Source organism: Carex rostrata, chromosome 10 (assembly GCF_964058835.1).
Source record: "Carex rostrata chromosome 10, lpCarRost1.2, whole genome shotgun sequence".
Classification (NCBI taxonomy): Eukaryota; Viridiplantae; Streptophyta; class Magnoliopsida; order Poales; family Cyperaceae; genus Carex; species Carex rostrata.
The window spans coordinates 10,027,409-10,049,915 of record NC_135927.1 but is presented as its reverse complement, the minus strand read 5'-3'; the positions used below and the strand labels follow the sequence as shown (position 1 = coordinate 10,049,915).

At 33.7% G+C, this 22,507-nt stretch overlaps 3 protein-coding genes across 7 annotated transcripts; all 3 read left to right on the top strand.

Moving 5' to 3' along the window:
- Positions 1-4,169, top strand: LOC144560598 (uncharacterized). The gene is made up of 8 exons (XM_078309839.1): positions 1-247; positions 446-674; positions 763-827; positions 920-984; positions 1,372-1,458; positions 2,106-2,236; positions 2,849-2,954; positions 3,482-4,169. The coding sequence occupies exons 1-8, from the start codon at positions 63-65 to the stop codon at positions 3,736-3,738; spliced, it is 1,125 nt and encodes a 374-aa protein (XP_078165965.1). The 5' UTR covers positions 1-62; the 3' UTR covers positions 3,739-4,169.
- Positions 4,170-6,380: 2,211 nt separating this feature from the next.
- On the top strand, positions 6,381-8,613 carry LOC144560599 (calmodulin-binding protein-like protein). 3 transcript variants are annotated; one of them, XM_078309841.1, is made up of 3 exons: positions 6,392-6,437; positions 6,877-6,942; positions 7,332-8,613. In XM_078309841.1, exon 3 carries the CDS (start codon positions 7,349-7,351, stop codon positions 8,405-8,407), a length of 1,059 nt encoding a protein of 352 aa, XP_078165967.1. In that variant the 5' UTR covers positions 6,392-6,437; positions 6,877-6,942; positions 7,332-7,348; the 3' UTR covers positions 8,408-8,613. The 3 variants fall into 3 exon arrangements, with proteins under 3 accessions (XP_078165968.1, XP_078165967.1, XP_078165966.1); XM_078309842.1 differs by lacking the exon at positions 6,877-6,942 and having other exon boundaries at positions 6,381-6,437; XM_078309840.1 differs by lacking the exon at positions 6,392-6,437 and having other exon boundaries at positions 6,458-6,942.
- Positions 8,614-15,743: 7,130 nt separating this feature from the next.
- Positions 15,744-21,897, top strand: LOC144561073 (uncharacterized). 3 transcript variants are annotated; one of them, XM_078310281.1, is made up of 7 exons: positions 15,744-16,018; positions 16,811-16,891; positions 17,152-17,263; positions 18,199-18,405; positions 19,001-20,653; positions 21,085-21,289; positions 21,375-21,897. In XM_078310281.1, the coding sequence occupies exons 4-7, from the start codon at positions 18,210-18,212 to the stop codon at positions 21,667-21,669; spliced, it is 2,349 nt and encodes a 782-aa protein (XP_078166407.1). In that variant the 5' UTR covers positions 15,744-16,018; positions 16,811-16,891; positions 17,152-17,263; positions 18,199-18,209; the 3' UTR covers positions 21,670-21,897. The 3 variants fall into 3 exon arrangements, with proteins under 3 accessions (XP_078166407.1, XP_078166408.1, XP_078166409.1); XM_078310282.1 differs by having other exon boundaries at positions 15,749-16,018; positions 17,149-17,263; XM_078310283.1 differs by having other exon boundaries at positions 15,749-16,018; positions 17,074-17,263.
- The last annotated feature ends 610 nt before the right edge of the window (positions 21,898-22,507 follow it).

Sequence of the window (22,507 nt, the reverse complement as noted above, 5' to 3'; positions counted from 1 at the left end):
CAACATTTAAGTTTTTATTTCTCCATTGGCTCCGAAGAAACGAGACACCAAACGAAACAGATATGTTCTTTACCAATTCTCTTGTATATTCTCCACCTCAATTTGCAAAACTTCAACAAAAAAGAAGAGAAATTAGAGTTGATAATTCCCTATTTAGCTCCTCAGTCAACTTCATTTTTTCCTTCTCTCCAAACAGAAAAGAGACATCAGCCTCTCCTTCCTTCGCCCCAAATTCTGGTCTTCTCAAGTAAAATTTACTGAGAATATGATTTTTATTTTTCTGGGTTTACCTATTAGAGAATGGAATTTCTCCTAATAGTTACTGTTCTGAGGGCATATGTGCAAAGCTGTACTCTCTATCCATTTCAAACTGGAATTGAAGTGGCAACTAACATGGCTTAACCTTAACAATCAAAATTAGCTACTAATGGGTTTGTTTCTGTAGATTTTCTTTACAGAATTGGTGTCATTTGCTTATTTCTGGTGCCTTTGTGCTTTCTTCTCTACATGTAAATGATATAGCCTATGCAATTGAGAAATCCAAAGCTATATCCAAATACCCATGTGAAGAAGTTGGTACATACTACAAAGATTTAGAAGGATTAGAAGGTGTTGATCTAGCAAAGAGGCTAAACTCCATTGTTTCTCCACATCATTCTATTTCTTACAAAGAGGTAAGTGTTTTATGTATTGCATTGATCATGTAAAATAAGCTAAATTTCATTGGAGTATATGGATTTTATTTTTATTTTTTATAAACAGGTCTGGGAAGCAATAAAAATTCTAGATGCAGCTGATTTCAAGCATCCTGAGACCTCCCATGAAGTGTTAGAGAGATATTAAATTATTTCAATATTTTATTGTATAATTCTCTGTACGTGTAATTTTTTGCCCTTCATAATTTGTCTGATATTTGTAGGATAGAGATTTATTCACAACGAGTTGTCTCAAAGCAATTAGCAGGAAAACCAGAAGGATGGAATAGTGAGTTCTAAATCTGAAACCACTAGTATCAGTTGGATTATCAGTAAAAGACTATACTGTATCTGTGTGTATGGTGATTAATTTGCTTTTAAAAATCATGCACATTCTTCTATTCCTATGTATGGTGTTATTTAATTTGAATAAATGCTTTACAAAAGAACGTATCTCCTTGTCTCGGCTGGTTCCAAATGTACCATAACCAGTGTATTGAAATTGGGACCACTTCTCTGGTACAATGTGTTTTGTACCTCATCAGATAGTAGGGTTTTTCCTTAAGAAGTCTGTAGTATACATGTACATTACTGATATTACTTACTACAACAATTATTTACATGATTCAGAAATGAGATATTAATTTATACAGAAGCTTGAATGTATATAATGCAGGAGAGCACCTGTGGCCTAGGTCATATGGCCTACAGAAAGGCTCAGCTCGTACTGATTTACATAACATTCGGCCAGCTGATGTGAATGGTATATGTTTTACCCCTATTAAAACAGCTTCTTTTAATGAAAAAAAATATATTTTACGAGTTATCTATCCATAAAAATGAGAACCCTTTACTCTGTAAATGTTTTAAATTACATTTGCTGAGTCCGGTGGTGTAAATATTTATGTACAACACTTTTTATTTCTTTAATGGAATAGTTGGTAAGCGCTTGCTAACTGACCTTCAAAAAAAAAAAAAATGAGAACCCTTTACTTGTATAAAGAGTATCTTTTAATTTTGTTTTTCTTTGAAATTACCTTCTGCCATTTTTTCCAAAACCACTATAAGCAAGTGATTCAGGATTCATAGGAGAACTTAAGAGGTGAAGAATTTGATTCATACGATAAAATTATGTTGACCACAGTGAGGTCTAATGTGCTTTAATCAGAGGTGGTTGAAATAAGGTTGACTCTAAGTTGTTTAATTGTTTCTAATATTGTTGTTATTTTACTTATTTTTTCAATGCCGAATCACGGAATCAGTCCTCATGGTACTTGTGGGTCCTTTTTCTTCCAAATTTTACATATCTTGTGCCTTTTCAGCAAAATTCCAATTGACTTATGTCATTGTTTTCCAGTGATTGTATAGTACACATGATCAATTAATTCTGACATGTCAAATAATTATTAGTGAACTCTGCAAGAGGGAACAAGTACTATGGGGAGTGTAATACCACATCCACACGCTGTCTAAGGCCTGCTACCCGTGAAGCCGCATCTGACACTGAATCTGACCATCACAAATGGGCTCCACCTACTCAGGTTTATTTCAAAAAATAAAGTATTTACTTTGGTTTATGGTATTATGCATAGTGCGGAATGGTCCGTACTATGGATAAAATTTCTGTTTCAAAGTCCAAACAGTTGATCCGAACCGTTCATCTCTATATGAAAATGTACTTGTAGATTAAATTTTATATTTTTTACAAAAAATCTACTATTTTTTTAGATAGGTAGAAAATCACTTCTTCTAAAAATTCTAGACCATCCAAAAGTAGTGATTATCTACTATCTATAAAAATAGTAAAAATTCTAAAAAATGTAGAATTTAGTCTGCAAGTACATATTTATATGGAGATCATATTACACGGTTTAGATCACTATTTAAAATTTGAAAACAAAGATATTTATCCATAGTACGGACCAATCCACGCTATGCATATTACCGTAGCCTCACTCGCGTAACAACAACACCTATTGCATATCTGAGATCTAGATTTTTTCATATTTTGACCTATATGACAAACAGTACAGTGAAGAAGTTAGGCATCAGGTACAAATACAGTATAGATGAGGACCGCTACTGGTATTTTGAGCTCCAATTTCTTTTGAGTTTTTTTGAGAAAATTTGTAATCTTAAAATTCTGAATATAGGTAAGGGGTGATATAGCGCGGTCATTAATGTACATGGCTATATGTTATGGATTTAATGAGTCAGATGGTACGCCTTATCTGCAACTTTCAAATTCACCTAGTCTTGGTAAGTTCCAAAAAAAAAAAAAAAAAAAGTTTCATCAGACATAATTTTTCCTTTTCCAAAATTGTAAGGTTCTAAATGTAAATTTTGATATATGACAATTTTTAAGTTCCAGTTTTGAACCTTGGTTTGAGTTTCAAATGTTGCATATAGATTTGCATGAGAATGCAGCCCTGAATAATACAAAAATATAATGAATGAGGCTATGGTACCATGCATAGCGCGGATTGGTCAGTACTATGGATCAATATCTCTGTTTTCAAAATGATTTCCATTTGAAAATATACTTGCAGACTAAATTTTACATTTTTTTAAATTTCTTTCCTTTTTTTTAGATAGCTAGAAAATCACTACTTTTGAATGGTCTAGAATTTTTAGATCAAGTGATTTTTTATCTATTTAATAATTAGTAAAAGAATTGTAAAAAATGTAAAATTTGATCTACAAGTGCATTTTTATGGTGATCACGATGAACGGTACAGATCATGTTGAATGTAAAATTTGTTTAGAGAAGTAATTTCCTTTTGTAGGAAGGCATGAAATGGGACTTCTCTCTTCACTTTTAAAATGGAATGAGCTCGATCCACCATCAAAATCAGAAAAAATAAGAAATGAAAGAGTGTGCAGCAAATTTCAACATAACAGGAACCCCTTCATAGACCATCCAGAGTTTGTGAATCTAATCTGGGGAAGTTTTAGTCAAACCAATTCAAATTTGTCTCCCTCACTCTCAAATGAGACGACAATTGAGTTCCAAAACAATAACGGATTGAATAGTGAGAAATAGATATATCAGTATAGACTACTTGTTGGCATAGGAAAATTGTACTTCACATTTTTTTTGATAGCCTTGATTGGTATAGACTATGAAGACCCATGTATGATTTTCTCAGGGAAATTTCAGATGAGGTTTTTGTTTAATTTGTACTGTCACTGTCACTGATACATGACAAAACTGGTACAATTTAAGTGATAGTATGCGAAGGATGTTGCAAATTGCCAATAGGTGTGAAGTTTGACATCTTGCTCTTAGGAGAGTTGGAATAAAAGCACACAAGGACATCCCATGAAGAAGCAATATGATATAATTTTATATTAATTTAATTTTGTTGTTAATTTTTGTTTGATTATGTATTATTTACCTATAGCAATAACCAACCATTGTAACTTTTTATCATTGATTATAATTAAGCACAAGTCACTACTGACTATCCATTATATAGCTTCCTACTAACTCTCATAAGCTTTCTCTCTGTTTTCGTACAAAGTTTAAATTGATTTTGGATCCTAATCAGTTGAGATGACTTTGAAGAAATTAGTGTCTTAGAGCAAACATGTTTATGTTGCTTTTGATATTGATCATAGAATGGTTGACTTGTTCAATTTAGTTACGCGATAGTTCATCAGATTACGGACTTGGATTGTGAAACACTATCATAAATAACAAATTTTAAAATATCCCCGATCGAAGTAATTAGCAAGGAACTCTAATTGCATGTAAGATCAGTGTGAGGATTAAATTAAGATGATCAAGTTTCACAAATCATAGCAACCAGGTTGTCGATTTAATCTCATTGATGCATACAAGTGTTTATATGGCATTGGATTGACCACACATGAATAATATATGGATTCAAGGTTCTAAATAACGAACTATAGCGTTTTTGGATCATAAAAGCTATGGCGCTATCAACGCTATAGCGCCGCTATTTGAGCATAGCGCTGTTTTTTTAGCCAGTCCGCTATGACGCAATAAACGTTATTTAAACCTTGTCTGGATTCTATGTTTGTGTCATTAATAGTTCATGTGGTGTTGGTCTTATGTCTGAGACATTTGATTTTCTTACTTAAGGAATGCACATCAGTGGTTGGTGTCTACCGCTCTCTGTAACAAGGAGCTATAATGACATCATCTCTTTGTGTAGGACTTATGTTGAGAAGTTCGCTTATGTCAAGAAGACAAATATCCCTTATGCGCATATGATGCATAAGCGATGATATCTGTTAGGTCCCTTGATAAAGGTGCATTATATATGGCTGTTCACTAGCGAAGCGTGGATATAATAGCACTCGCAAATCAAGAAACATAATTGATAAGATGGCAAGAATGATACTTTCATATCTTGCGCTTATCATTATAGATATCATGCGGTATTGAACACAACACAGGCAGTGTGTAATGCGCTGTCTATATTGGATCATGATACTATAATAAAAAAAAATATTACTTAGAATTAATTGCATATTTATATTTTAATTTTATATTAGTAATTGTGATTGCATGTGTATGACATGATAAGTTTTGATGGTTTATTTGTAAAAATAATAAAATTATTAGAGTGAGTCTATGCCTCTATGGTACTATGCATATTACGATTTGTTACCGTGCTACAGTTCTATATTCGAGTTTTCAAATCCTAACGGTCGATCCGAACCGTTCATCTTGTTCTCCATATTAATATGTGTTTGGAGACCAAATTTTACATTTTCTTAACGAATATGTATAGGGTATGGATAAGGTCAATTCTTAATGAGTATGGGTATGAAAATAGTTTCACTCTACTCATATCGTACTCATTGACACCCCTAGTTTTGGCTAACATAATTATATTAGGCATCTGAAAGCATTTGTATTTAAATTTCCAAACTACGGTAATTATGGAATAAAAAATTCAAGTTAAAATAATTTGACATTCCAAAAAAAAATATAAATAATACTTAATTAAATCACAAACTCAGCACAAAGGATGAGAGAATTCATCTCTTTACGCAGAGATTAATATTTTACTTTTTTGCAACATAAATTTATAAAATGTCGAAAATAATGAAAGCTTAAAAAAAAAAACTTTTTAATCATTATTATATTAATTATAGTGTTAGAAATATGATTCCTTCATAACATCGTTTGTTTGGTTAATATAGATATATACATATAGTAGTGATTAATATGATTTCATTAACATAAGAAGATGAAATAAATAACACAATTAATTTGATTCCTATCCTTGTCAGATTGTGGCCCCAGGACCCCAGATGTGCATTAGTTAATTATCAATTGACTCCTCAATCATATCCTAATCCATTAAATTATACACTAAATCCAAGATTCTTTGTCTTTCCTAATTGCACAATTTTTTTATTAATTATTCGTAAATTCCTGTCACCAATTCTCTAACCAACCACCACCCCAAACAAACTACCATCCTTAAATACGACTCCGATTCTCTGAGTTAACTCAAATTTTGATTTGATATCCTGACCGTCCGATCAGAATCTGAAACAATAAGACCCACGTCTGTAATGCACGGTATCTTTAATATGCGTCCGCACTCAAATCAGACGGTCCGATCTAAACTCAAAATTTGCGTTAACTCAGGAATACTAATTGCATTTAACACGCTCCTCTCTCTCCAGCCTTAGCACGAAACAAAATTCTCTCTCTAACCTTTGTTTCCTCAATTTGAGCTGATTTCTCGCGTCGAAAAGGTTAAAGCTTTCTCTTCATTTTCGTACTATTTTCAATTTCGTACCGTTCGAAAGCGAATATTAGGTTCTGTTTGTAATTTGGCGGTTTGGTTTGGTTACCGTATTATTTTGCACATTTTGTTTTTAGCACTCTAGTCACATTTGTTTATTCAAAAAAAAAAAAAAGGAAAGCAAAATTCTTTAATGTATTTTGCTTGATCTTGGGTTTTTTGCATATTTTAGAAAGGTGTCTCACACAGGAGCACAGAATCTTTTTCTTTCTTTTTTTCTAAATTTGGATCAACTTGTGCACGCCTACCTGTGTAATAGATAAAGCATTAATTTTCCTGTCTATAATCTCGGGATTCACTAGCTTCATTGCAATTTTGTGTTGGCATTCTTGTAATGCCATCACCTTGTAATTAATTCTCTCTCTTTCTCTTTTCCCCCTCCCAATCAGGCCCTTGAATAAGACCAGATTTTACCAATACTGGATTGATTTTGTACTTTTCTTTTGCAAATCAAGGTGATCAAAGGAGAAATTTTCTCTTCCTATGTCATTTTCTTATGTTTGAATATGTTATTTCACTGATTGCGCAAGTAATTTCTATGTTAGTAGCTTGGATCAGATTTTATTTGAATCCTTAAGGTTTCCTATTTTGCATCTGTACCCCTTGCAAAATTGCTGTTTGTTCAAATGCCTTTGAAAAGATTTCAATTTGACCGAAATCTTCATTGCATATTTTGTTTACCTAGACATTAGGTTAGTTTTGTGATTGTATAATTTGTAATCACCTAATGGTTAGTTTCACCTTTTGTATCAATAAAAAAAATGAACCAGTTACTTTGATACCAGCTGTTATGTACCAGAAATATATTTAAGTATTCTGTTATTTTGTTTCATATTTTTTGCAGATTAAAAATCTATAAGTATGGCAACATCAAGGCCTACAATAGACACTGCACCGAAAAGGGCGCCTAACCTTAGACCAAGAACATCTCCACCGGCCGGACCCACCATACCATCCATTCGAAAACCTGACCCTACCAACACGAGAAGAAACCATAATGCACCTTTGCCGCTCTCTCCTTCCACCACTAAACGATCAACCCCCGCCCCTTTCTCAAAACCCGTTACTACTACTAGCACCTCTCATGCAAAGATTTCCCCAAAACCTAAAAAAAATCCCACCCCTGTCATAACACCACCAAAGAAATCTCATAAAGAGAGTGTTCAATCTGCAAAACTTCCATCTCCTAAAATGAAAACTGAAACTGGTATTACTCGATCAAGTAGCGGTATCAGAACCGGTACGAAAGTTGCAAATACTAGTGCACCGATTAGGGGGCGGAGCCCAGTTGCAGGAACTGGTACCAAAACTAGTACCAAGATTGGAGGTACCGCTAAGCCAACAAGCAAAAGGAGTCCCAGTATAGGTGCCAAAACTGGTACCAAGCCTTCCTTATCAAGGGTTAATAGTGCACCCAATCTAATAAAAGAAGTGGTTGATTTACACAGAGAGGAAGAGACTGAGGTGCCAATGGAAGAAGAAAAGGATGTGAATTTGAGCCCTAATTTAGAACAAAAGCATGAAGAAACCGAGCTGATACCAGTACCATTGTCGGTGGAAGAAGAAGAAGAAAAGGAGGGGCTAATAGAAATAAGAGGAGAACATGAGGATCAAATTGAAACAAATGCAGAAACTGAGGTGAAGAAAGAGGAGAAAGAGGCGATAGAGGAAGTGATACCAGTGACAGTAACAGCTGAACTGGTATCAGTACCAACCATACCAGAACCTGCTGTAACAGTGCCTGATGCACCAGTGCCAATCGTACCAGCGCCAGCTGTACCAGTTCTGGCACAAGGGAAGAAAGAAGCTGTGATCAGTAATTCTGCAATAGAGGTGACACGAAGCAAGCTCTTTGGAGAGAGAAAAAGTAAAGTCTTGGCCTTGGTGGGTGCCTTTGAAAGTGTGATGTCAACTGATTAATCAAACCGGTCAAAATGGTGAAAGCAAGGGGAAAAGGGACGAGGTGGAAAAGTTAGAGAAGCCGGCTTAAATGGCGGTTTTTAATTGTTTTGTATAAATTTTTTTTCTGAGTGTTACCTTGACATTGTTGAATATTGCAAAATATGCATTACCATTGTTTGTAACCATGAGCTAATTAATAATCAGTCTTTTTCCCAAGTTCTAACTGAACCACCTGTCAAGCATGGTTTTTGAAGTTCTTTTATCTGTTTTTTTTTTTGGTGAATTAATGATGTTAAAACTTTTTGAGTTCTAGTTCTATAACTATGAATACATGGAGCTGTGGTAAAATGCAAAACTGTCTTCTGAAGCCAATCATTGTTAAAAAGTTTCTGAAGTCAAATAAGTTTCCTTATATAATTGTGACCAAATGATTGGTTAAAATTTGTGGAATTTCATATTTCATGCCAAGAGCTTTTCCTCTTTTGGATAAAAGGATGAGGTTTATACAACTAGTAAATTATTAATTATTAAATTTGGGTATGACCTTATAAAATAGTAAATTTCAGTTAACTTGGGCACTTTTGAGTTTTAGAACAATAAATAGGCGAAGATATTGTGGATCATCACAATATTTTAATTAATGAACAATTATTAATAATTTATTTTTAATACGATATCTCTTACTTTTTTCATATAAAATAGTAAATTTTGGCCGCACATGAGAAGTAGTATTGATATTAAAATGGACTTGCTATTATTTTATATTTACATAATAATAATTTTATGAGTTTAAAAATCTCGTTACGTTATATACTTTCTATATCTTTACCTTAATATTCAGCAAAATTCCAGAACTTCTTGTTTATTTTACTTTTGTAATTTAATAGTTGTAAAGTGGTCAATTTTGATGAAATGTTTTGCAGTACATAATATGTAAAAGAGCAGAGTCGTTTGTCAATTTTGTGAACAATTACAACTAACTGTAGCAAAAAAGATGGATATTTAAATTGAGATAGGTAATTGATGAATTAATGTAAATAGGTAAGATAACATAATATAATAATTCAATTCATGAATGTAATGACGGATAGAAACAATTATATTTTATAAATGTAATGACGGATATATTTAATTACTGGGTGTTATGTGTAAAATCCCCAGCCCATAAACCCAATACAAGCAGAGTGATAAGATTAGCTCCAGCTGAGTCGAGTTAAAACAGGAGAAAGGGGAGGTAGCACAATTGGCTAGAAAAATATCCTAGAGTTGTTATACCCAAAGGCCGAGAGGTCGATTCCCCCTCACGAACCTTAGTAGTTACTACCAAGTTTTCAAAAAAAGAGTCGAGTTAAAACATACCAGCTCTAAATACACGAAATCATTTCAAGTGGTGTCAGATGAAAATGGACGGTTCGGATCCGAATTCATAAAAACATCGGAGGCGTGACTCATGAAAAATGAAAATGATTTTTTTAAAGTTAATTTTAATACATTTAATTTTTATTTTTATTTTACCACTTAATTTTATACTAAATGAACTCAAAATAGTATAAATTTTATTTTATATGTAAAAGCATCAATGACGAAGTAAAATAATTTTAATAAATTAAATTTATAGTTTCAAGTCAATATGATAGATTTTTAAAACAATAACATGTCTTACGTTGTTTTGCCTAAAAACTGAAACTGGTATTCACTTGGCCATATTCTACTTGGAATGTTGTTTTGCCTTGAAAAGTGAGCTTATGTGAAGGGGAACGAATTCGTATCCTCTGCATTAACTCTAAAGGGAATCTTTTTAATTAATGAATCTCCACCGTTCGATCTGTTTTAAAATTCGTATAAATTAGATCCGCACTAATATTAAAAGACCCTTATATTATAAGTAGAAATCAAATTAGCTCTGTTTAAAATCAGACGGCTGAGATTCATTAACTCAAAAGAGAATCTTTTGAGTTAATGCAGAGGATACGAACACGAGTGTGTATCCTATGAGATATCTCATATTTTGCGTGACCGACGTGTCTGGTGCCAATTCAAGAATAGTGTAGGGAGCAGCATCATTTGAGCTTTGAAATTAACGTATTTGAACAGTTGAGATTTTCCGAAAAAAGTTACGCAAAATATGAGATATCTCAGAGGATGCGAATTCAGGGCACACAGGGTGCTTTCGATGCTTGATATAGACCGTTTGATATGCATCGTGATTGGTGTGCACAATTAAATTTATGAACTGTTAAAGTAGAAGCATGCATCTCCTCTTATTGATAATTGATTCAGCACAACAACTATTCAATTATGCAGATAAAAGAGACATTATTTTTGCAATAAACCTTGCTACCAGTCTACTAGATTTAAAATTTACAACCCTTGATTTTAATAATGAATTGTGCCTTAAATCTTGTCTGCTAAATTCCTGTTCATCTATCAATTGTGTACATTTAATACAAAAGTTTCTTTTTTTATTCCCAAAACCAATGAACTGAATGCCGGGTATAGCTTTATTAGTGATAGAATTTTTTTATTAAATTCCTCATGTTTAACAGCTCCATTAGTGGTTAAAAAATTACTATAATCCTCATGATTAAAAATTTAGCCAAATGCACTATAAAATTAGATATTAATATATTTGCATGTACACTAAAATTATTAATTTACTTTTTTTACAAGAAAAGAAATACATGTGTTGAAGCAATGCGAGACACTTAACTAGAAAATAATGCTATCAAAATTTTATTTGTTAATAGATAATTATCTGTAAGTTCTTTTCATCTACAATTCATGCAAGATAATGTTGTCTTAAGTGCATCAAGTAAAAAAAGACTATTTGTCACACATATACAATGCATAATCACTCATTTACTTTCTTTCTACATGCACTTCGTATTTCATCGCACGCTTTTTGCTCCCTTCTTAATAACTAACTTAATGTCATTTCAATTTTATTTTGATTGTCATCAAGAGCTTGTAAAAAATGCATTAATATGGATGATTTCTAGACGTTGATTTTTGAACTTATTGATTCACATAAAAACAAAATTAAAATGTGATAGTTTTTTATGAGCACATAGAGAAAATAACATAGATCACATCTAACGATTTTATTTTGACTCTTAAGTTTTAAATTTTGAGTTATTAAAGTTTTATAAATTTTGGACTCTGTTCAATTATATTGAGGTGACTTAAATTTTGGACTCTGTTTATATATGGAGTGACTTAAAAGAAAAATTGATCTGAAATGGATGTTGAGGTGGAGAGCAACTTAAAGGAAAAAATAGTTGTATTGGGACTGGAGAGCAATGGAGAGGGAAACAAAAAGAGAGAGGGGAGAGAATTAATGTGAATGAGAAAAAAGATGGAATTTTTTTAATAGTAACTGCTGTAATTTTGTTAAAATAAATTATAACTTGTTTCATTTGCTTTCAAATTACTTTTAATTTAACCATTTCAATCTTAAACATTCAATTCCAAATCTTTGTTTTAAAACTATATTCTATTGAAATGAATTGAATTATTATTATGTTTCCATTCCAATTATACCTAAGTGGGCTTAAGAACACAATAATTTGTGTATAAGCAATAATTGGGAATTTGTTTATTGACCTTACAAAATAGCAAATTACAGTTAACTTCGGCACTTTTGAGCTTTTAGAGCAATAAATAGGCGAAGATAATTATCCAAATCTCCTTACATGTAGTTAATACGGATTTGATAGATTGAACTCGATATTTCATATAAAATAGTAAATTGTGGTCACACACTTGCGATTATATTACATAATAATAATAAGAGGAGGGTTCAAATGCACCCAAATTTTTGTGCACCCAAATGCACCCTATCCTTTTTCTCCGTTTTCAAAGTCCGAATAGTCAATCCGAACCGTTAGATGTGATCTATATATTAAGATGTGCTTGGAGACCAAATTTTACATTTTTTGGAATTTTTTTACTATTTATTAAGCCACTTTGAAAAATCGCTGATCCAATGGTCCAGAAAATGTAAATTCAGCGATTTTCAAAATGGCTTAATAAATAGTAAAAAAATTCCAAAAAATGTAAAATTTGGTCTCCAAGCACATCTTAATATATAGATCACATCTAACGGTTCGGATTGACTATTCGGACTTTGAAAATGGAGAAAAATGACTTCAAAGATAGGGTGCATTTAGGTGCACAAAAATTTGGGTGCATTTGAACCCTCCTCTAATAATAATAATGATAATAACAACAACAACAACAATAATATTTACCCAAATTCTGCATTGGTAAATTAAAAAAACTGGTAATTGTAATTTAGATATTACATCTCCCTCAGAATGTAAAGTTTTAATTCATACCGCTTGAATAGTTAAGTAAAAATATCTCATTATGTGATAAATTTACTATAATTTTACCTTAATATTCAACAAATTTTCAGAACTTCTTGTTTATTACTGTTTTAAAATTAATAGCCGTTGGTCAATTTTGATGCAATATTTGGAACAACTACATAAATAATTCAATGCATGGTAATTTGTCATTTTAGTGAGCAATTAACAACTAACTGGGGAAAAAAATTGGAATTTAAATTAAGACAGAGCAGATTGATGAATTAATTTAAATAAGAATCACATAATATAATAATTGAATGCATAAATTAATTTAGGGACTAAAATATAACAATCCATGAAAATAATTATTTTATTATTTTATAATCCAACAGAAAAAAATGTGAACCATTAGACCGTACAAATAATCAGAGAAGAAGATCAAACGGACAAAAAGCAAATGCAATAAAGTTTATGAATGTTAAATGATTTACCTTGATTCCATTATATTTTCAATAAAGAAACATGTCCAATATAGAAAATCAAAATCCAATTAATGTAATACATGATCTCTTCAGATAATATATATATATTTTTTTGATAAAAGTGGTATTATCACCAGTTTCATTACAAAACAAAAGAGTTCATACAACAGGTCTAGAAAAAAAACGAGCATACAGTCCATCAACATCTAACAGCATAGTCTAAAAAAAACATATGAACATGACATCAAATAGTAATACTAAATGAGATCAAAAATGGCTATATCACAAGAAGAGGAGGCACTAGCTGATGAGAAAGAAATAGTAAGCAGAAGGCCAGCAACACGATCAATAGCATCAGAAACTGCACGGTCACTCAAATGATCAGCTAGAACCAACCTTTCTAAAACAAGACCAGGGTCCTCGGCAGAATCCAGCAGTGAGCTGTCTTGGTCCTGTGTATCCGTGTCGGATAATACAAGTCTATAAAGAAGAAATAAAAGGGCAACAGTTTCTTGGGCACTATAGAAAACACAATCAACATTTCCATGCCAACCAGGGGCGGATCTATGAAAGCCTAGGGGTAGGCAAGTGCCTACCCCTAGATTTGAATTTTTTTTCTTATAGAATTAGTACTAATCTTTTTCTATGCCCACCCCTAATTTGGTGGAGTGCCTATCCCTGGTTCAAAAATATCTTTGCTTTGACTTAGTCACTATTTTGTGAAAAAATATGATTTAAAATAAATACCTTTGCTTTGATCAAAATTGGCTGTAGAACAGAAATTATAAAGAAAATAAGAGAAAACTGAAGAAGACAAGTCTGACAATGGAACCCATTGATTTATTATATATGACATTTAACTTTTCAGATTTCAAATTAATTGGGCTCACCGAAAGCCCAAATATTTAGTGACTATATGTGCATGTTGTCTATGTGTCTACCTTCCTGTTAGCATTCCATTTTATATATTTCATCTTATCTATTCACCGAAAGCCCAATTGGCATTCTACAAGTATACATGTATATATTCACCACAAGCTCAATTGGAATTCCATTCAAATATTAACTCTGAGCCACTGTAAAATGGTATATTATTGATATTTTGGTTCGGTTTCTATTATTAACAAAAAAATATTTTCTTTGCTTCTTAAATGTTATTTTATTTTGTCAAGTATGTAACATTATTTGTTGTGTAATATTGGAAATTGCAATGTACTTATAATTTTTGTATGCTTTTATTGTATAATAAAATTGAGACATTTATTTTGAATATAATATTATACCCGATAAGTTAATGGATTTGAACCCGATTAACTATTTGAATCCAATTAGTGCCCTACCTTGATAAAAATTCTAGATCCGCCCCTGATGCGAACCATATATAATATTGTTTTATTTACAACATCAGTACAGTATTTAGAAAGGAGGTCCCTCTCTAGATTTCATTAATCCTAACATGACATGACATGTGGGCCACCCAAAGGATTTGATGGGTTGGTTTTCGTCTCAATCCAGCCCAATCTGCATTAATTATCTGAATCGTAAAACATCTTCATATTACAAGGAATGACAAATGTTGATTTGGTACTTATAATTTTTAACTGCACTGATATGGACTAATAATTTACACAATTTTACTAAAATGATACATCAACATCTTCAACTATTTTATGTATCACATGCCATATTTTACTTTACGTTTATATCTTCGCTTTCAAAGTAAATAGTCGATCCGAACAGTTAAATATGATTAAGATATATACGGAGATATATTTTTAGAATATTTTTACTATCTTTTAGATATGTAGAAAATCCATTGATTCACTGGACCATCCAAAAACAGTAATATTCTACTTATCTAAATAAATAGTAAACAAATTCTAAGAACTATAGAATTTGGTTTCCAAATACAATAAAAAACGAGGTCATGTTTAACGGTTCAAATCGGCTATTTAAACTTTGAAATGAAGATAATGACGTAAAGTAATTCCAACTCTTTGAAAAAAAAAATTACAAAAAAAAAAAATACTAAACTATAAATTAAAATTAGAATGTATTGAGGAAATGGAGAGGGTTTAAAGTAACTAAACAAATAAGTACTAAAATGATTAATATGATAGAAAATTGTATTCTTATAATTGTTATAACGGAAATACTTAATTACAGGGTGTCAAGTGTAAAATCCCTAGTACAGCCCAGCCCAGCCCAGCCCAGCCCATAAACCCAATAAAAACAGATTGATAAGATTAGCACCAGCCAAGCCTAATTAAAACGAACCAGATTTAAGTACACGGAAATACTTTAAGATTCGTCCAAGATCAAAATGGAGTCACTCCTTACGGAATTAATATCACCTGAGGTAACTCAAAATTTTGTTTTAGATTAAGACCGTCCAATCTTCTTTTGCACGAATATTAAAGCAACACGGGCATTTTTTTCTCGGCCCAGATTGACCCGAATTATGATCGGACACTCTAAATATAAACTCAAAATTTGAGTTACCTAAGTATTCACGAACTTAGGGAATTGAATTGAGGCTTACATTTAATATATTAATTATTTGCCACATAAGAAAAAGGGGAAGAATTAATCAAAATTTCCTATTTGGTCCCCCTTTTTTTTTTTTTTGTACTTTCTTTCTTCCTCCGAGCGAACCACAGAGCACAGCACCAAGCGGCACAGCTTACAACTTGCATTGAATAACACACACAGATGCAGGAATTGATCTGAAGAGGCGAGAGAAAAAGTATAGAAGGAGAGAAACCCTAGCAATGGAGATCAGCGAAGCTGCGCCTATTATCGTCGTTTTTCTACTCGCGGCTCACGTTATAGCTTTGGTAAACCCTCCCTCTTCTATTCACGATTTTGCTTTGAATTTTTGTTTATTGCATCTGTGGCTACATTGTCGGTTCTGTTGTTATTTCGGTCTTCTTTTCGATGGTTTTTAATTGGGTTTGTTGTTTTCCGATTTTGCCCGTGAAAATATGTGTTCTGATCAATGCCCCTGAAAAGTTCGCGAATTACTGATAAAACCCACCAGAGATATGATAGTCGCGAAATCATCGCTGGAATACCTGGACTTGATTATACGATATTTGGATGGAATTTAAAAAAAAGATCCAATCCATGAGATCTGTTCTCAATTTGATAGAAGAAGAGAGGAAAAATTGCCTTAAAAATGCTGTGGAAATTGGGATGTAAAAAGCGTTAGCTTTCCAAACATGTTCTTTAACACTAGTTTCCAACTAAGTTTTGTTTTACCTCGTTTTACTTTTACCTCATAAATTTGGAATCGAAATTCACATTGCTAATCTGCCAGAATACCTTGCCTGGTTGCACCAGATATATGATTGTTTCTCATAATTAACTTAAGAATCATGGCAATTCAAATATATATCTCTCTTTCTTTTGTCAAGGTGTTTTCAAATATTTGTGCTTTTAAATCAATTCACATTCTATGTTTTTCTCAATCTCATTGGTTCAGCATTGTTGAATTGTGCAAAGAAGAGTGCATCCACAATAACCGGCCTTTTCTCATTATAAATATTAAGCTCTTTAGGCAATTTGTCCAAAGACTTCTATTTTATCTTCTCTTGATTAATTTTATTGATTACTACTTTTGCTTTTAGGTGTACTGGATTTACAGGTTGGCTTCTGACAAGCAGCCAGCTCAGCGCTATAAAACTCACTAAACTCTGTTATTTTTTTAGGTAGTAAATCTTTTTATTAATTGCTGTTACATTTTCTGATCCCTTCAATTCTAGTTGTCCTTAACATACCCATGATGTTCATGTGAGGTTTAGTACTGTACCAGTTGGCATTGGTACTAGTGTGTACTACCAAATTAGGTATCAAATTTCATCCTTTTTTGTTTTCAATAACAATGGTACAGAGATGATACCAAGCTTCTGACTGGTGTGATAAATATTTGAACTGGAGACTAATGAACCCATCTTATATTATGTAGCAGTGATTCATCCTGGTAGTTATTTATCCTCTTCTTTCTCTGTATCTGTTTGCCATTGACAAGTGGGGCACACTCTCAGTCTCTCTCGCTTTCTTAGTAATCACCACAGTTCAAGGTAATAGTTTCAATTTTTGTTTTCTATTGAAAATAGTTGTTGCATATAATCTAGGCATTTCTTTCTCATTAGAAAATTAATGTAGTGATTTTCTTTTGTTGTATTTTAGCCCAAAAATTAGTACCAAATGATGTGGCTAGTTACTGGTGGATATTGGATAGTAGTTCAATTGCTTCCCTGTCCAATTACTTCAAATTAAACTTTGCATGGTTTGCTGCTAGTAATGCGCCAATATGGCTACAATTCACACGATTCTTATTACTGTTTTTCATTGATTGTTATAATCTTCATAGAATGTTAGATAAGTTCTATCTTTGAAAATTGAATTATTTATACTGATAAAATGTGAAACTCATTTGCTGTCATACAGTAAAATGTTGATTTTACAATGTACCAATGGTGAGGCACCTGCACAGATATCAGCCTCCAGGGCTTGAATATAGATAATAGAGTTTGAGATGTGTGCATATAAGGAAATTTACAAATATTTGTTCTTGCTGGGTTTATCTTGAATTTTCATTTTTGTTTGTATCTAATTATCTGGTCCTTGCATTAGCAACCAGGCCTGTAAAAGCCTTGTATGTTCTATTTGTTTGTTCTGTTTGTCTCAAGTGTTGTTGGAGCACTGCAATTATTTTGCACGATATTTTGTAACTTCCTATTGTAGATTTTTTTTTGTTGTTGTTGTTATGTTTCTCTCCAGTGAATGTCCGGTAACGTTGGCAGGATAATCATTGTAAATAAAAAAAAAAAAAAATCTGTTTTTTGCTTTATAACACTTCTCTTTTTTTTTTCTTTTTTTTATTTCCATTAATTCTCAGTGCGTAAAATTTTCTTTTATTTTTTCTATAAATTAGTTCAAACTAATCTCTCTCTCTCTCTGGTTTTTTTTTTAAATGCTAAGCTAATCTCTCTCTCTCTCTCTCTCATTTCAGATCCAGTGACAATGGCAGCTGACAACTCATCAACAGGTGACACCACAGTGGTCAACGTGACACCAGTGCACAGAAAACCAAAGCAGAATGACCCTGCATGGGTCCATGCGGAGCCCATCCCAGGAATACGAAACAGCATGATCTGCCTTCACTGCGGCAAGAAGATCAGTGGTGGTGGCATTACCCGCTTTAAGTACCACCTCTCTGGTACAGTCCTTTATTAAAACTTTACCAGTTTTAATAGTTTAATACTTGGTTCTGGTTAAGTTAAAAAGTTTTTTAAAGGTCGATCCATATTTCTGCTAAAGCTTCTACTCTTGGATTTGATATCATACGGTACCATTCCAGTCAGTTACTTACTGGTACTGTTGCTGGTGCCAGTGTTAGTGCTGCCATGCTGTTTACAAGGCATCTTTTTTATACCTTGTGACTAACGCTAAATCAAAGCAATCATGCCTTACTGCATCAATGGTGGTTTGATTTGTTGCTCATTTACATGAAAGTGAAAAGATCAAATTAACTTCTACTTGTTTATTGAGGATGTCTTTCTCATTTTGGCATCTGTTGTGTCGGACGTGATTTCATTCTGATACCTCAGTACTGGTCTGTTTCAAATACAATTACTCTGGTAATAGTATTAACTGGTTCTGTACCATATTATTTACAAATACCTAATACTGATCTGCTTAGTTCAAAAACTATGTTATGAAATTCCGATTTTTTCTTATTTCATGTCGTTCCAACTTTAAAATGCAAAATTCAAGATCTCACCTGATGATCCTGCTATACTATACCATACCAGGTATCAGGGGACAGGTTGAAATCTGTCAGAAGGTTCCAGAAGACATAAGAAACCACATGAAAAAGCTAGTCGAGAGCCTCTCTTCAATGGAGAACAAAAATAAGAGAAAGAGGAAACGAAAGAGCCTGTATGAGATTGTCAGATTTGAAGCGGACCCACAGATGCCAATTCAGGTGGAACCGCCAATTTTTGACCCGGATCCAGACCAAGAGGATGCAGGAGAAGAGACCGAAGAAGACGAGCATGGGGACGATTTTGTAATTTCACCACATACTGGTGGTAGGGTGCGTTCTAAGAAACAACGCTATGCAAGCTACCTCACTCCACAAGTTGTCACCCCAATTAGTCGAAACGGGTCGGGTTTGCGAGACCCGGTAAGAGCTGCCAGGCTTGCCATGGCAAGGTGGTGGTACGATGCAAAGGTACCATTTGATGGTGCCAGATCAAGGTATTATCAAGAGATGGTTGATTCATTAACAGATGCAGGTCCTGGGTTTGAAGGCCCGTCTTATCATGACTTGCGGGGCCCACTTTTAAAGGATGTTTATGACGAAATAAAGGAATATTTATTTGGAATAAGGAATATTTGGAGGATATATGGGTGCTCTATAATGGTGGACCGTTTGGTGAATAATGGGAAAACTCAGATAATTAATTTTCTTGTGTTTTCTGCGAGAGGTACAGTGTTTCTCAAATCAGTTGATGTTTCTTCCACTACCAGTATGAAAAATGAGGCCGGCCTGGTTGATATTTTTGACGAGGTGGTACGGGATGTGGGCCCTGAGAATGTGGTTCAGTTCATTACTGATACTGATAAAGATTTCAAGGCAGCAGGCAAGGCTGTACAGGACCGGTACGGTACCTTCTTCTGGTCTCCTTGTGCAGCTAACTGTATTGACCTAATGCTTGAGAATCTCTCTGACCCGAGATATTTTTCTAACATTGATGAAACCCTAAAAAAGGCACGTAAAATAACAAACTTTATATACAACCGTGCGTGGGTATTATCTCTTATGCGGCGGGATTTCACTAACGGCCGTGACTTAACCCGCCCCTCTTTGAGCCGATTTGCTACCCATTTTTTAACCCTCCAGTGTTTGTTAAGATTCAAAAAGGAGCTCAAGCAAATGTTCACTTGCAACAAATGGTTGGAGTCAGAATTCGGGAAAAGCAGTTTGGGAACTGAGATTTCAAGAATTGTTTTGCAGGATAAAGATTTCTGGACTCAGTGCCAGCACATAGTAAAAGTTACCGAACCCCTGATCAGAGTTTTACGGCTGGTGGACTCGGATGAGAGACCCTCAATGGGATACCTGTTTGAGGCCATGGAAGGGGCAAAAGAATCAATTCGCCTCAGGATGAAAAACAAAGCTTCCTTGTGTGGGCCATACCTGAGGGTAATTGACACATGGTGGGACAAGCAACTGAGTAGCCCTTTGCATGCTGCTGGATGCTTTTTAAACCCCGGTATATATTTCAGGCCTGGATTTGCTAAGCAGGAGGTTACCAGAGGTTTGCTCATGACTATTAGCAGATTAGTACAGGATTATGAGGTGCAAGATATGATTAGCGCTCAATTGGAGGAATACAAGGATTCGGCTGGGGATTTCGGGCTGCCTATTGCGGTACGGCAGAGAGAGAAGCTGAATCCTGGTAGGTAGTCTTGGATGGTATATTTTGGAATACTGGTATTGTTTCAAGTACTGTAAAGTCATGTCAAAGTCTTGTGCCAGTCATTATTCTCATGCTCGTACCAGAAGTGCTTTTGGGATTATGGTAGTTGTCATTCTTACCATGAATTTGTCATTGTATTTCTTGCTTTGATTAGTACCAGAACTATAACAATGACAATGGTTATCTCTACTGGCATCTGTTGGTACTTTTTGGTGCTGATAATTTAGGAGAAAATATACTGTTACAGTTCCAGCAGAAAATATGTGAAGAACTGGTACTACTGGTGTTGGTCTGTTGATAGCTACAATTAAATAAGCAGCAACAAAATTTCAAACTTGCATACCTTCTTATTTGATTTTCATACCATCATCCTTATAATTATTATTTTGATTACAATAAATTTTATGTAGTTGCATGGTGGGAACAATTTGGAAATGATACACCAGAGCTTCAGAGATTTGCAATCCGTGTATTGAGTCAATGCTGTAGTGCCTCTGGGAGAGAGAGGAACTGGAATGCTTTCCAATTCCTCATCTCGAAAAAACAAAATCATATTGAATATAAGCGGCTCGAAGATTTAGTTTTTGTTCGGTACAACCTCAAGCTTCGTGAAAGGTTCTCTTTTTTCATGAATATATACAAAAAAAAAAATTGTACGATAAAAGAAACATATGATGCAGAATATGTGTACATTGTTTAGGTTTATGAGGAAAAATAAAGAGCAGTCAGATCCAATAAGCCTTGACAACATTGACCTGCTTGACGAGTGGATAAGTGAAGAGCCAGGAGTTCTAACTGGAGAACACCTGAGCTGGGATTCACTGGATCCTCCAGTATCTCCAACAGCTGCAGATGATCAAGAGGTAGGTTCTGACAGTATGGAAGAACATATCACTACCACTACTACAACTACTGGTACGACTGGAGATGGTTCAACCGGAGGCAATAAGCCACTGGTTGTTACCCCTGTGAATTGCATGAAGATGGAAACTTAGATTAGACTTGATTCTAAAATATTTGATTTTTTTTTTTTTTGTACAATAAGAGAGGATAGGGAGGTGCTTTATATGGCGGTAGTAGGGTTTCTTTAGTTTAAAGACTTGTACTGGCAGATGTGTTTCATATGCTTCGTTATTGTTTATTAGTGCATTGATGATGTCAGATAATTTTCTACTTCATTATTTATTCTATTGTATTTCTCTGTTATTGTATGTTTGTGTGTTGTCCGTTGTTCTTTGTTTATTGCAGTATGATGTAATTTGGAGAATTTTTATAGGAAGCTGAAATTCATATTTATCCCAACCCACATTTTCAATAATTCATTTTTAGATCATTTATAAATTATAACAAATCAAAGGAAACTAATAATATATATCACTGAAACGGGCTAGATGTAGACGAAAAAAAAATATATCAAATGTCTATCACTTAAACGGGCCGGATCTGACGAGATCCGTTACCATATCTTCCGATTTAGAAGTCCGAAGTTTTAATCTAGACGGGTTGGATTCTCTCCAACTGGGTGGATTCCTTTTGGACCGTCCCGGTAGATCTTGGACGTTTATTACAGAACAAATGGCCCAAATTAATCCCGAATGTTGGTCACCAAGTAATACGGCCAGTGGCACATCAGACTTGATATGAATGTTCAGATCTAAAATGGATGGCTTGGATCCAGCTGAGACCGTCCATGATCTGTTTACTATATCACCTGAGGTAACAGAATTTTTGAGTTTGAATCCTGTCAGTTCATTATATACTAGCACTGTAGCACTAGCACATGAGACCAGTGCATTACAGTCTCGGGCAAATTGGCCCGGATTCTGATAGGAC

What these genes read in the sequence shown, in the direction of transcription:
- LOC144561073 (XM_078310281.1), top strand. Translation starts at nt 18,210, where the DNA reads ATGGCAGCTGACAACTCATCAACAGGTGACACCACAGTGGTCAACGTG. An exon ending in CTTTAAGTACCACCTCTCTG is followed by an intron (nt 18,406 to 19,000) that starts GTACAGTCCTTT and finishes ATACCATACCAG; the next exon opens with GTATCAGGGGACAGGTTGAA. An exon ending in GAGAGAGAAGCTGAATCCTG is followed by an intron (nt 20,654 to 21,084) that starts GTAGGTAGTCTT and finishes AATTTTATGTAG; the next exon opens with TTGCATGGTGGGAACAATTT.
- LOC144560598 (XM_078309839.1), top strand. Translation starts at nt 63, where the DNA reads ATGTTCTTTACCAATTCTCTTGTATATTCTCCACCTCAATTTGCAAAA. An exon ending in ATTCTATTTCTTACAAAGAG is followed by an intron (nt 675 to 762) that starts GTAAGTGTTTTA and finishes TTTTATAAACAG; the next exon opens with GTCTGGGAAGCAATAAAAAT. An exon ending in TTCAAATTCACCTAGTCTTG is followed by an intron (nt 2,955 to 3,481) that starts GTAAGTTCCAAA and finishes TTCCTTTTGTAG; the next exon opens with GAAGGCATGAAATGGGACTT.
- LOC144560599 (XM_078309842.1), top strand. Translation starts at nt 7,349, where the DNA reads ATGGCAACATCAAGGCCTACAATAGACACTGCACCGAAAAGGGCGCCT.